Below are 13000 nucleotides of genomic sequence, written 5' to 3'. Positions count from 1 at the left end.
CTTATGATCTGAAGATGCTGGAGGCATAAGGGAAAAAAATAAAAGTAACTCATTTCAAGCCATACTCACTTTCTTTGATTATGAAGCCACTCTCAAATAAAGAGGACTAGATTTTTTGCTACATCCCAGTTGAAAAATGTTGCAAATGTTTCTATTACAGATCAAATAGACAACATGGCTGCTCATGGCTGTGAGCATGAGCATATAGGCACAAAAAACCCCCAAACCAACACTAAAAAGTCCCTAAGTTACTTTGCCATTAAATCGTCAGCTCCTGGAGCACCACATTGTGGGTATCGATACTCCAAACAACAGACAAGAACACTAGAATTTTTTAAATTGATATGCATATCATTTGATTATGTCTTGATGCTTATGCAAGATATACTGTATAAAACGTATACTTTCCCTGTGAGAAAAGTCTTCCTATATACTTAATTTTCAGTTAAATTTTGTTTTGTTCATCAGATCAATCTGATCCACAAAACCTAATTTAAACAAAGCATAAGAAATTTGTCAGTTTGAATGCTCTACCTAAAGGTGGGAAAATACATGAAATGGCAAGAAACGTACCTACAAAGGATGAAAAAGAAAAAAAGAAAGGAAGCAAAGTACAGTACAAATGCCTTGTATTATATCTCAGTGATGTAAGAAGCTATAAACTAAATTTTCCCAGATTTACCCAGTAGTCAAAGCTGCTAGAAGGTAATCAATAAAGTAAAAACTATGGAAAACATACTACCAACCATTTCAATTAAGCAGGTAATTTAAGTGGATATATCCAATGTTAAGATCATGACAAATATCACTTGGTAACATTTTTTTTTTCCTTTTTATCTTTTTACTGTTCGTGTATAAGAATTAACTAAAAAAAAAAAAAAAAAAGAAAGGAGAATTCTAGGCCAAAACCTCTTTTAAAAGGTAAACTTAAGAGTGAACATCTGTAACCTGGAAGAAAATTCATCATAAAGATGTAACTTCTCTTGAATCAGCTACTGTTTACATACCATACTTCGCTACTCGGTACTTTTGTTATTTGTATAAAAATAATCTGTAGGGATGCATTATCCGCTTTAAAGATTATTAGGCCTTTTGTTGTCCATCACTTGGAGGACTCGTCTTGACATACTGAAATAAGAAGTTGACCAAGGTTGAGATTTCTCAACCACTTGATTATTTCTTCAGCCATTTGCAGTAGCAATTATTATTCTTTACCCAGTAGCAAGTACTTAAAGAAAACTCAAAACAGGCAAATTAAGCCACAAAGTACACTGAAATCTAGGTTTAGTGAGATTAGGCTAGTTACTATTTAATAGAAATGAGCAGCTTCCTGTTGTCAGGGTAAAAAGCGAGTGACTTCAATTTAAGCCTTAGCGTTTTGTGCTCCTGCAAAGATCTGTTCCATAACTTTTATTTTGATAATATTCCATGTGAAATTTGCATCCAGGTTAAATAAAAATAAGTACGTAGATGTACTAGAACATTTTAGTTCCTCCTTCCTGCTTCTAAGCGTGTTCCAAGTTGAATGAATTTTGTCTTCCAAATAAAGGCCTTAGACCTCCTTCCACTGCAAAACTTCCTCTCTGGATTTTTTCCCCCCTACCAATTCCTGTTTAAAGCCTCAGGAAACTTTTATGCGGTTTATTTGACAGACAGCAGATGATTCCCGCCTCTTAGAAAATAGACTGCTGGGATGAAGCAGCAAGGAACATCCAAACACCTTCTGCTAACACCCAAGTAGCTCATTCCCTTGAGGATGTTTTTTTCTTCTCCTCATTATCATATTTTAAATGAGGTTAAGGTAAAAATGTATCCTGTTTATGTAACATGCAGTACAGGCATCATGTGCTTGTTTATTTAAGTTAAAACTCTGAGGTCTGCAAACACATGATGTTACGTTTTTGCACTATTAATACATGGCAACAATGTAAGTAGCATGATGAGGATAGGAATGCATTCCGCGTAATCTCAAGTTAAAATAGCTCAGACTTGCACTGTCTCCAAAGTTTACTAAAATGCTTATTAATCACTGCAAAGTAGAAATAATAGTCAGAAACTTCCACCACAAAGAAATAGATTCCCACCAAAAGCCATTAAATGGAAAAGTTATAAGCAATACAGCAGCGATGGCTTGTCCTGTGTTTCTCAGCAACATCCATCTCATCTAAGACGCTTCCCACCATGGGAACAGGAACAGCATGCAGGATCAGGACTCCGTCTAGGCACGCTGCCTTTACAGATATGACACAGCCTGACCTGTGCTGCCCCTGAAACCCCCGCCTTGGGTCTGCCAGTGAAGAACAGTAGCTCTGGATCTCCCAGTAATGCCCACGAGCGGTCAGGTTCAGGTCAGCGACACTTTTCAGGCCAGACCTGTGGTCTGTGGCAACCGAAAGGCTCCTCTGCTGTCGCACGGGCTGCAAGCACTCTGCTATCAGCGCTCTTTCAAAGCAAATTTCCTATTTAGAGCTGACAACAGATAAGCAGAGCTGGCAGCAGTCAACCCAGCCAGCGAGTGCAACCAACAGCTCCTCATCTGGCGTACCCGACTGCTCGGAGAAGTTTTGACCGGGCAGTTTGTAACACGAGTAGTTTCGCTACTCAGTTATGCAAAATAATTTGCAAATGAGCATAACCGAAACAAGACACATGCAGAGTGAAACATCATTTGGACTGCATTTTGCTTTACCAGTGCATATGTGTGGTCAAGTAAGATGGCAAACGTGCACCTCTGGAGACACACAGACCTCCAGCGTGGGAAGTCTGACCATCCAGGTTTCTAAAAAGGAAAAGCCCACACTGAACCGTGATCTCTCTCATTTAATTAGCAGTATGCAAATAAGATACAAACTAATTTTACCGGCAGAATTTTTGCTAGTAGTATTTCAAAAGCAAACTCGTGTATCTCAGAAAAGTTTGTCTTTTACCAGCACCACGCAGACTTCAGCTGCGCTGCCACACTTGCTGCCCCTGCCCGAGGAGCGGCAGATGTGTTCTGTGGGCGCTCAAGCACACCCTGAGGCGGGCGACGGCTCCCTCCGGGCGAAGGCAGGAGTATTTCTGAACAAAGCAGAAAACTGCCCCACCGCCCGGGAAGAGCGGCGGAAGGAAGATGGGCAGTCAGGTTTCCCCGAACAGAAACCCCTGTACAGCTTTCACCCAAATACGTTTTTGCGCGATGAAACTCTCAACGTGAGCCGTTTTGGGCAGCTCCCACCCGGAGAGCCGCTCCGAGGCGCTGCGGGGCTCCGCAGCGCCGAGAGCCGCCGGGGCAGGAGGCGGCAGCGACGCGCCCCCGCCCCGGCCCCGCGGGGGCTTCCCGAGTTCCGCCCCGGCCCCCGCATTTCGCCCCCCATGCCGAAACCCGAGTAACTCCGGGCGGCGCCGGGAGCCCAGCTCTGCTCTCCCAGCGCCGCCCCGGGTTCCGCCACCTGCAGCCGCCGGGCAGACAGGCCCCCACGGCCGCCCCCTCGGCGGGGAAGCTGCCGGGGCACCGCCGGGCTTCCAGGCCCCAGCCCGCCACGCCGCTGAGGCGCCGCCGGGCGCGGGCCCGCCCTACCGCGGCGGGGCCCCTGCCCTCTCCCGCTCCCCGCAGGGGACGGGGCTGCCCGGCGCGGCGGGAGCAGGACCCCGCGCCGCGGAGCCGCGGCACTTACTGTGTGGGCGCGGGGCGGGGGCGGCGGCGCCTCCTCGGGGCTGGCGGCGGGAGCGGCGGGAGCGGCGCTGCCGAGGCGGTGCGGGCGCGGCGAAGGCAACCCCGGCTCCCTGCGCCGCGGGGCGGGGCGCGGCCCTGGCGGGCGGGAGAGGGGCGGCCCTGCCCGCCGCTCGTCCCGGGGCGGGAGGGGAGGGGAGGGGAGGGCCGGGGCGGGCAGCCCCCCGCGGCCGGCAGCGCCTGCCCCAGGCGGGGCCCGCCCGCCCGTCCTCAGTCCCGCTCAAGCTTCCGCCGCCGCCTCTCACCCGGGCGAGCAGCTCGCACAGCCGCGGGGCGAGGGGGCGGCAGGCAGACGGGCACAGCGGGAGGCGCTTCGGCCAGATCGCCTTCCCCGGGCACGCAGAGAGGAAAACACCAGCTGGAGAAGAGGGGGCTCAACACGCCCGCAAAGGACATCACGGTCTCCGTCCCAGATGTTAGGGCACGGTCTCGGTCCCAGATGTTAGGGTACATCTTTTCTTTGCCACCCGTTACCGCAAGGACAAACCCCAAGTAAAACTCTTTTTTCGTTCTACTGAGCTGCATGTTGAGGTGCTCTTAATTTTGGCAGCAGCGTGCTGCCTAATGTACAACTAAAGCAGGGGCACTCATCTTTGTGTCTTGTCTAGGGGTAGGAAAAGTAGAGAGGTGGAGTTCCCCAAGACCTTCACAAGCTTTCAAGCTTAAACGAAACAGACAAGGAGTTAAAAAAAAAGTTAGTTGTGGAAGAAAATGACAGAAAGCACCATCAGCACATCAGCCTCTTTCCACTGAGAAATTACTTAGAAGTGATCACAGCTGATAGTTAAAAAAAAAAAAAACAAACCACTAACAAAACCCCCCAAAACATTAAAAAGCTAATACAAGGAAAGCTAAGGCATGAAAAGCTAAGACCAAAAAAAAAAAAAAAAAAAAAAAACGACAGGAAAGGAGAAAGATCAAAACCATGCAGATTTTGGAGCTAGAACTGGGGAGGAATAAGAAACACCAAGAAACTTGGTTAATCAATATCTTTATTTTATAGAAAGTAGTTTGATCAGTGTGCTGAACCTGCCATTAGAGTTGGTTTTGCTATTTTTAGTAAAAATAAACATCTGAAAAAATTACCTTGGAGAACATATAGTCTCCAAGCTTATTTCTTTTTAATCACTGTTGCTTTTTTCATACCTATTGCAACTAATCTAACACTGGGTGCTCTTAAGAGGAAGGGAGTGGTACCTAATGCACGATATCTCAACAGTTTATTTCCTGTAACTGGTAGCAAGGTTCCTAAAACGCAGAACATTATACGTATAAGCTCACCTTGTGCCACAGCAGTGTGGTACAAAATCTGCATCTATTCCACTCTCCATCTTTCTCCATAAACATCCTGCAACATCAGCTGTCAGCTGAGAATTTGCTGGTTAAAAGTCACACAGCAAGCCAGTTTAAGTACCCAGATGGCCAGTTTTAACTCTCACAAGTTACTAAAGTAATAGTAAAGAACTCAGATCGTGTATCGGTTTGAGGTAACTGAATCACAAGAATGACACACTCCGATTGCATTGTGTATTGCTACATAGACAAACACAAGTCACAACTGCTAGTCTATGATATTTAGAAGGGACATTATCAACTACAAGCTAAGTTATTTTGTCTGGGTGCAGAATTATTGATTAAGCACTGGCAAATACAAATTTTAAGTTCAGTTTGTGCACGTGGCTACTTCAAGCACAGAACGCTGGGTAGCCACTATTACCCTTCTGTTTGAGTAACTTGCATAGCAACAGGAAGAAAGCATTAACTGCTGGAGGACAAAATTCAGTGGAAGTTATTAAGGGCAACAGCTGGAAGAGTTCTGAGTTCAGTTTTTCCCCAATGACTAGATTTAAAAGTTGAGAGTGTCCCTTTAAAAGTTTCAGATACAACAGAAGTTAACTCATTTTGATTCCATCATTACAAGAAAGCTATGGATAATTTGACTTACAATAATTGTTAAACATCAATGAACATTATACAAGCAAACAACTGATTTGTAAATGAAGTAGCAGCAACATGGAATTGTAGAAGGTTGAGTTTCTGCAGGATTTATTGTAAAGATTATGAAGGTGTGGCAAATACATTGTGATTTTACATAATTTAGTTTTGAGAGTAGCTTATGGTAACTATAAACATTATTGAAAATGCCTGCTCACAGTCAGTACTGTTCTGGTAAAAGCGTAAGTTTGCCAGGATTATTCATAGTGCAGCTCTACTCAGAAAAATGACAACATTGTATGTCTTGGCAAATTACATACAAAATCTGCTCAGTTTGCAGATGATAAGACAGCTTTTCATGATTGCCAGTACAATAAACTGAGCTTGAAATATTAAAGCTAATGAGATACCAATATTTAATGACAAAACATCAAGAACATCATTATATAATGTTGCCATGATTTTTGCACATTTTTCCTTTTCTGAACGAAATTGTGTTAGTTCAGTGGATGCATAAAACTAATGCATGTATTTAAGCAGCTACAAAGTCAGGGTTTCAGTTGATTCTCAAGGAGTGTGCTACTGTTAACTCCATTGTTTTCCTTCTTTTTCATGAGAATAAGGAATATTAGAAACTCAGTCACTGAGCAGATGACAGACGCATTGGGCAAGTCTGTTTTGTAAGGTGGTGTCACTTTTAGTCAGTCACTTTTCTGGTCCATCACTGTACTTAAACTGTTTTGATATCAATTTTGATTCCAATCTATAAGTGTTGTGGAAGAACAATTACAATTGAATCACTGAACAGCTGTACCAGTCTGAAATGCTGTCACATGTTTCTTCATGGCAAAATATTCACATTCTTTTTATTGCACAATTTGAAAATTCAGGTTATGTGCATAAAAACCTTCATAGTGTTTGCACTGCAACTTGCGAAACATACATTTAAAATGACCTTAATTTTACAAAATCTTTTTAAACAATTTTATATTCTTAAGATAAAAGCATCCTGAGAATGTTACAAAGTTCATTTTACAAGCCCTTCATTTCTGCTATGCTTTATGTATCCCCATAGTTCCTAATTTGACAAGTTTATTTTACAGTTAATATCTTGGTGCTATATTTCACAAAATATCTTTTAGCAAAAAGTACACCATTGGCATTCAAGTAATCCAGCCTCACATCTAATTTACAAATTAAACCTTTGTCAAGCTCTCAAGTCAGAAAAAATAAATCAGAACACTTACAGAAACAGTTTTTAGCTGACTAAAAAAAAACGTAAAGGCTTTCTGCATTAATAATTTGGTCAAACATTAAGTTATGCAGTTTAATATTTTGGCAAAAAAAAAAATCCATCTATCCTTTTCAAAATTTTTTTCTTTCATTTTACACCAGATGTAAACATAAGTACAAAGACTGACAGTATTAAAGTACTTTGCTGTTGAACTTTTTTCCTTTTTCCTTTTTTAAGGTACTTAGGAAAAGCAGACAAACAAGAACATAAGTGCTAAGAATGAACTGAGTATCTTTGGGCTAAATAAAAGTCTTACTGGAAAAAATGTAAAAATAAATTAGTTTTTTTTTCCTCTACAGACATGTAAATAAATATTCTTTGAAGAAATTCTAGTGCCATATCCTAAAGCAGTATCTTCCTGTTTCTTTTTGATCAAGACGAAAGTTTCACACATAATCTTGACTATTTTACTAGGAAGATATCCATTAATATTTACATATTTTTGTAAAGGGAGTGTTCAGGGTTAAAAATATATTTCTTTTTAAAAGGTAAGCCTGCCATCCTGATGGCAGCGATTCAAGCTATAGAACAGAAGACAAGTTACAGAACATCCTTCAGTTTCTTATACCCTAGGTCAGAGGAAGGAGATCAGGCAAGTTAGAGAGGTAAACAGCCTGGATTCCAGGAATGGAGACAGACAGTGGCTTATTATATGAGTGCTTGCATGGGCAGGAGGCTCATACAGGCTTTGTTTCTCTTCTACACATAGGTATCAATTTTTATAGTTGAGAAGAGAGACAGTTATGGTTGCCACAGTGAAAGAGTAACATTATTTAAGGTTTCCATCTGGACGGACCTGATCTTAGAAGGCGGCCAGATGTTGAATATAAGCAGAGGCCATGTCCAGATGGTACACTCCAGGTGGGAGCACAACTACCTCAAAAGGAAGAGTAAACCACTTCAGCAACATCTTAATAATGTTATAAGTATATAATATGGAGTAATGTACAGCTATTGTTTTAGGCAATGATCAAAATCTGAAGGACCTTGTTAAAATCTTTAAGGCATCAGTGCATCAGGGACTAAAAGCTCCAGGTAATAAATATTGAGGTGGGGCGGGGTACGGCATGGGACAGCAGGAAAAAAAAAGAAACCCAAACATCCTTGTGGCACAAGCTATCATTGTGTATCTGCTTTGTTGGCTAGTTCCAGGAAAAATATTTTTAGGGATGGCAGAAGGGGAATATTATACACTGTTCTGAGAAAAATATTAGATCATAAATTTCACATCATTTTTTAACACATCATTTAAAGGGCTGAATCTATCGGGCAAGATTCTCATCTTTACTGTTCCATCAGCACCACAGGAGAATATGTGATTTGCTGGTCCTGTCTCAATTTGCATGACTCCCGTCCCAATGTTTCTGAAGAGAGACTGTCGAGCATGCTCATTGATGAAAGTGTGAAGAAGATTAAACGTAGACAGACTCCATACCTGAAAAAGCATCAAAACACCAATCTCTTATAAGGGTAATTACCATGATCTTAAAATTCACCAGTAATGAGTCATGGAGAAATTGGACTATATTTTGCATTCATTTTCTGACACTAACTGTAAAAGAAAAGCTATGTAACAATCTGTAATGACACAGTTATAGAACATTAATATTTATTTTCTATAATAAGGAATATATAGAGGGACTAACGCAAGACTAACTAAAAGGAGGACTGCAAGGTAAGAATAGCATTTCTTAATTAAATTAGTAAATGTGAAAGTCAGGGTTGAGAACAAATGCAGAACGTATGACATATCTAATTATTCCACACCTATGCAAGATTCTTTTTGAATTTACACATCACCACCATCTTCATCTCTCTGCTCCCTCCCCCTCATTAATACCTTTATGTTGCCTTCAGCAGATCCTGTGACAAAATACTCTTCTGTAGGATCAACAGCAATTGCTTTGACTGGAGAATCATGACTCTGGAGTAACTGTTGCTGCTGTTTTTGGCGAAGATCAATTATACATGTAAAGCCTTTTCTGCCTCCAGATAACAACAGCTGATGTTTTGGAGCGTATGCTAGCACAGTTGCTCCACTATCATGACAGATAAAAGCTGAAAGCCAAAGCAAAGTAGTTTAAATAAACACATAGTACCAACTTCAATTTTACAGTAGTAACTTTAATTTTCCATTAACCTCTAATGGTTCAAGACAGTAGCAACAGTGACTTTGATGCTGTAATCCAATTGACCACAACCATTTACTGCAGTACCATACATATGTAAACCCAAGTTCACATCAGGCATCCTGAAGTTGCAGTATTCTTAAATTAAGCAGTTACTATCTGTATGAAAAAAAAAATTATATCCTTCTGTCTATTCCTGTGTGATCACAAACTATTAAGCCTTGACCAGAAACAGATTCCTTTCAGACTCTCTAATGCTTGCTATTTTAAGGCATATGTTTCCCATAAGAAATGTCCTCCTAAATTACTTACCCAAATATCTTGTAAGTTTCCATTGGTTGTTTTACTTTTAATTTGCTGCTTTTCACATTTGTGTGGATATGTCTACTCCCCCAAATGAGTGGGGGAAGTGAAAGAAGATTACAATTACCAGAACAAAGCTCAGTATGTTTGAGACTAGACGCTATGAATCCTAACACGTGGCATGTAGTATATTGTACTTGTAGTTCAAAGGGCTCTCTAAATTTACTTCTAGAAATTTGACACGTCTCACACATACACTTAAGCATTCACCACATTTTAATTACAAGGAGCTCTCTCTGAGCCTAATTCTGTATTTCAGACATTGAAATATATTTCTTTCCACTGCAACAAAATATTAGTAATAAAGTTAATGAAACCCCGCGAAGTACTTATTACATTTCAGAAAGCATACTTATAGGAATAATTCTTCTTAAGCATTTTTGTGATACTGTGTGTAGATAATCTATACACACACACAGAGAAATAATTTAAAACATTCCACGATATTTGGCATAATACATAGAAGTGTCATAGAACTGGACAATCTTTGAAAGCAAAAATGCACTACTTTACAAATATAGCAGTAAGTTCATCTTTTAGTTCAACTCTGAAAATTACTATATAATTATGAGATCTTATTTGTGCATCTCTTTGTTCAATATATTCATAAAAAAACAATTAATATATTCTAGAAAACTTGGTGCGTTTATTCATATACATACCTTCAGAGAACAGTTTTATAATTGCGGCTTCTCTGAGGATAGGATTTTCACAGAGGCAACAGTTCATAAAAAGCATGTCCTCTCATATGCTCTAAATAGATAATGTATCTGCAAGTGCCCAGTGCTATCTTTGTAGTACCATTATTTGGTCTAACGCTTAATTGATCAATTTTGAGTGGGGCCTCTCTGATTTAGGAGTACAGACACAGCCATAGGAACCTTGAACTGAAGGGTGTGGATGCATTTCCTGCAAATATGTATCTTATAACTGTGCTAAAACCTGTAGTTTTGACAGCGTTATAGCTGTTGTCTTAACATGCTTGTCACTGCAAGCAGGAGTTGCTCAGAATCTTTTAAAAATGAACAGAAATTACAGATGTCCGGCTGTCAGGGGTTGCACTCGTGGTGAAAAGATACATGGTATGCAAAGGAAGGTGCTCATGCCCATGAAACCAATCATTTGTATATAACACTAAGTCATTTCTCAAGAATATGTTTTTATGTTCCTGCTGGTGCACTCACACAGGACTGTGAAGGATGTTTTACTGCTAATATTAAAATTACTTCCCACAATAACTTTTCCATACAGACAGACACACACATATGTATTTTTTACGGTGATCAGATATTTTCCTGGCTGTATTTTACTTACCATGCACCAAGGTATTTGTAGGTGAAACCAAAGTATCCCAAAGACAAATATTTCTGTAGAAAAAAAATGTTTTAATGCAGTGAGAAGTGTTCTGAAGTATTTTGAACACTTGAAAAGTCATCTGAACCTCAAAAAGATTGCTTCAGGCATAAAAGCACTGTGAACAGACTTCCAGTGATTACTTTTGAGCAGACATCAAGTTACTTTCGTAGTTATACCTACACTGCAAGAACATGCCCTCTACACAATCATTCTACGACTTGTTCTCATAAAGAATTCATATTGAGATTACAATCTTTTGTAGCTGAATTCACCTGAATGTTTGCAGTTTTTGCTATTTCTTGATTAAAACTTAAAGTAAGTGTGAAATGAAGAGCTACGCCCTACGTCTATAAAAATAATTTAAGACAGGCTCATATGAATAAAATAGAACAGAACAGAATATTTCAGTTGGAAGGGACCTACAATGATCATACAGTCCAACTGCCTGACCAATTCAGGGCTGACCAAAACCTAAAGCATGTTATTAGGGGCACTGTCCAAATGCCTCTTCAACACTGACAGGCTTGGGGCATCAACCACCTCTCTAGGAAGCCTGTTCCAGTGTTTGACCACCCTCTCGGTAAAGAAATGCTTCCTGATGTCAAGTCTGAACCTCCCCTGATGCAGCTTTGAACCATTCCCGTATGTCCTGTCACTGGATACCAGGGAGGAGAGATCAGTACCTCCCCTCTCCACTTTTCCTCATATGGAACATGAACAGAGGATTTGTGCTTCCCTATGGAACCTCCTTTAATAGGCACATAGAATTTAGCTGCAAGCATTGCTTTTCTCCCACAAAGAAAGAGAGCGAGCAGAAGTACACACATTGCTCTTAAACTGGTTAAGGAGAATCATTAAAAAAACAGGGAGAGGGCAAGAAGGAGAGAAAACATGGCACCACTTCATTTTTATGTGTTAACACAGCAGTTCTTACCTGTTGTCAGAAGACAATCCTGCTGTGGCTATCAAAGATGATGAACTGATGAAAACAAAGTCATTGGCTGTTTTGTTATGACACTGCCAGGTCTGAAAAATTGCAGTTTAGAAATTATTAATTAAAAAAGAAATGTATTTTGTGTAAGCATGAAATCTTGAACTTCCTCAAAAAGGTGAGCTGTTTCAAAAGCAACTTAAAGAACACAGGATATAAAGATATGTGTATGCCTTCTGATACTCTTAATTTTTCCTAGAAGTATACTTTCCAGTCCTGTGCTATCCACAATTAATTAACAATTGACAATTATTGACAAGTCGCAAAGAATATTGAAGTTATTTCAGATCTAACATTGCATTTTCTACTCTCTAACTTACTAAGTATGATTAGGATTTAAGAACTTGTCTGTCACACAGATCACAGGATGGCAACAATATATTATTAAATCTTGATTAATACTGGTTATCAGCACAATTCCTGCTCTCTTAACTATTCTAAAGGGCAAAGGAAATAAGAGAGCGCAACACAAGCTTACGGCAGCAAATTTAGTTTTCAGCTTACCAAATATGGTTTAGGTGAAGTTCCAGTAAGCGGGCAACATTTCCAATTTGTTTGATATAAACTTATATATCCATCAGCATCAACAATTCCAAACTGAAAAAAGATATTAATTGTAAAAACATATGTATGTATTACAGATAAATTATCCACAATTTGGAGAAACTATATTTGAAGATGTGATGTTTCTGCTAATTTAAAAACACATTGGGGGCAGAGGGGAAAGAGAAGAAGGTAAGTACAGTAACATTCTGTCAGTTACCTTATTTCCTTGGTAATTGAATCTCATTCGAGTTACCCTTGAGTTGCCACCAGACCGAAAACATGTGATTTGCTGTGCATGACCCCATTCAAACATTCTTACACTACCATCTTGAGCACCTGTCAGGTCTGCAACAGAGAATATTTACATAACTTTTCACAGGTGTTGTAGCAACTGAGCAGGAAGGTTTCTTCCAAAATCTTAAGAAATCTCACACCAGCTCACAACATCCTCAAAACAACTAGTGCCACAGTAAGTGCCATAATACCTGGCATACTGTAGGAGTAGTTGGTACCACTGAAACTTAAACTTGTGTTATTCAAACTTTATTGAACTGTACTTACTCATTATTTAATTAAGAACTCTATTTAGATGGTACTGAAATACAAGTTATTTACTCAGAGATAATAATGTATCTTTTTCCTACTCTCTTTCATCCAAGTCACAAATAAAACAG

At 40.1% G+C, this 13000-nt stretch overlaps 2 protein-coding genes across 15 annotated transcripts in view; both read right to left on the bottom strand.

Moving 5' to 3' along the window:
• The window catches only part of TNFAIP8 (TNF alpha induced protein 8), a 64068-nt gene extending 60294 nt beyond the window's left edge, over positions 1-3774 (bottom strand). Inside the window, exon 1 of the mRNA XM_087741704.1 lies at positions 3657-3774. Coding sequence (XP_087597830.1) covers position 3657 — 1 coding nt within the window. The 5' untranslated portion in view covers positions 3658-3774. The remainder of the gene's footprint in view (positions 1-3656) is intronic.
• A 912-nt stretch (positions 3775-4686) lies between these two features.
• DMXL1 (Dmx like 1) overlaps positions 4687-13000 on the bottom strand; it is an 86620-nt gene continuing 78306 nt past the window's right edge. For all 14 annotated transcript variants that reach the window (XM_087742640.1, XM_087742641.1, XM_087742654.1 and 11 more), the window contains 6 exons: positions 12544-12671; positions 12285-12377; positions 11724-11815; positions 10748-10800; positions 8782-8999; positions 4687-8376 (listed from right to left, as the gene is read on the bottom strand). In XM_087742640.1, coding sequence (XP_087598766.1) covers positions 8152-8376; positions 8782-8999; positions 10748-10800; positions 11724-11815; positions 12285-12377; positions 12544-12671 — 809 coding nt within the window. In that variant the 3' untranslated portion in view covers positions 4687-8151. The remainder of the gene's footprint in view (positions 8377-8781; positions 9000-10747; positions 10801-11723; positions 11816-12284; positions 12378-12543; positions 12672-13000) is intronic.

Source organism: Nipponia nippon, unplaced genomic scaffold (genome assembly GCF_047370975.1).
Source record: "Nipponia nippon isolate SJK-2023a ecotype South Korea unplaced genomic scaffold, ASM4737097v1 scaffold_8, whole genome shotgun sequence".
NCBI classification, from domain to species: Eukaryota; Metazoa; Chordata; class Aves; order Pelecaniformes; family Threskiornithidae; genus Nipponia; species Nipponia nippon.
The sequence above is the reverse complement of the archived record's forward strand: the minus strand, read 5'-3'. Positions and strand labels throughout refer to the sequence as shown.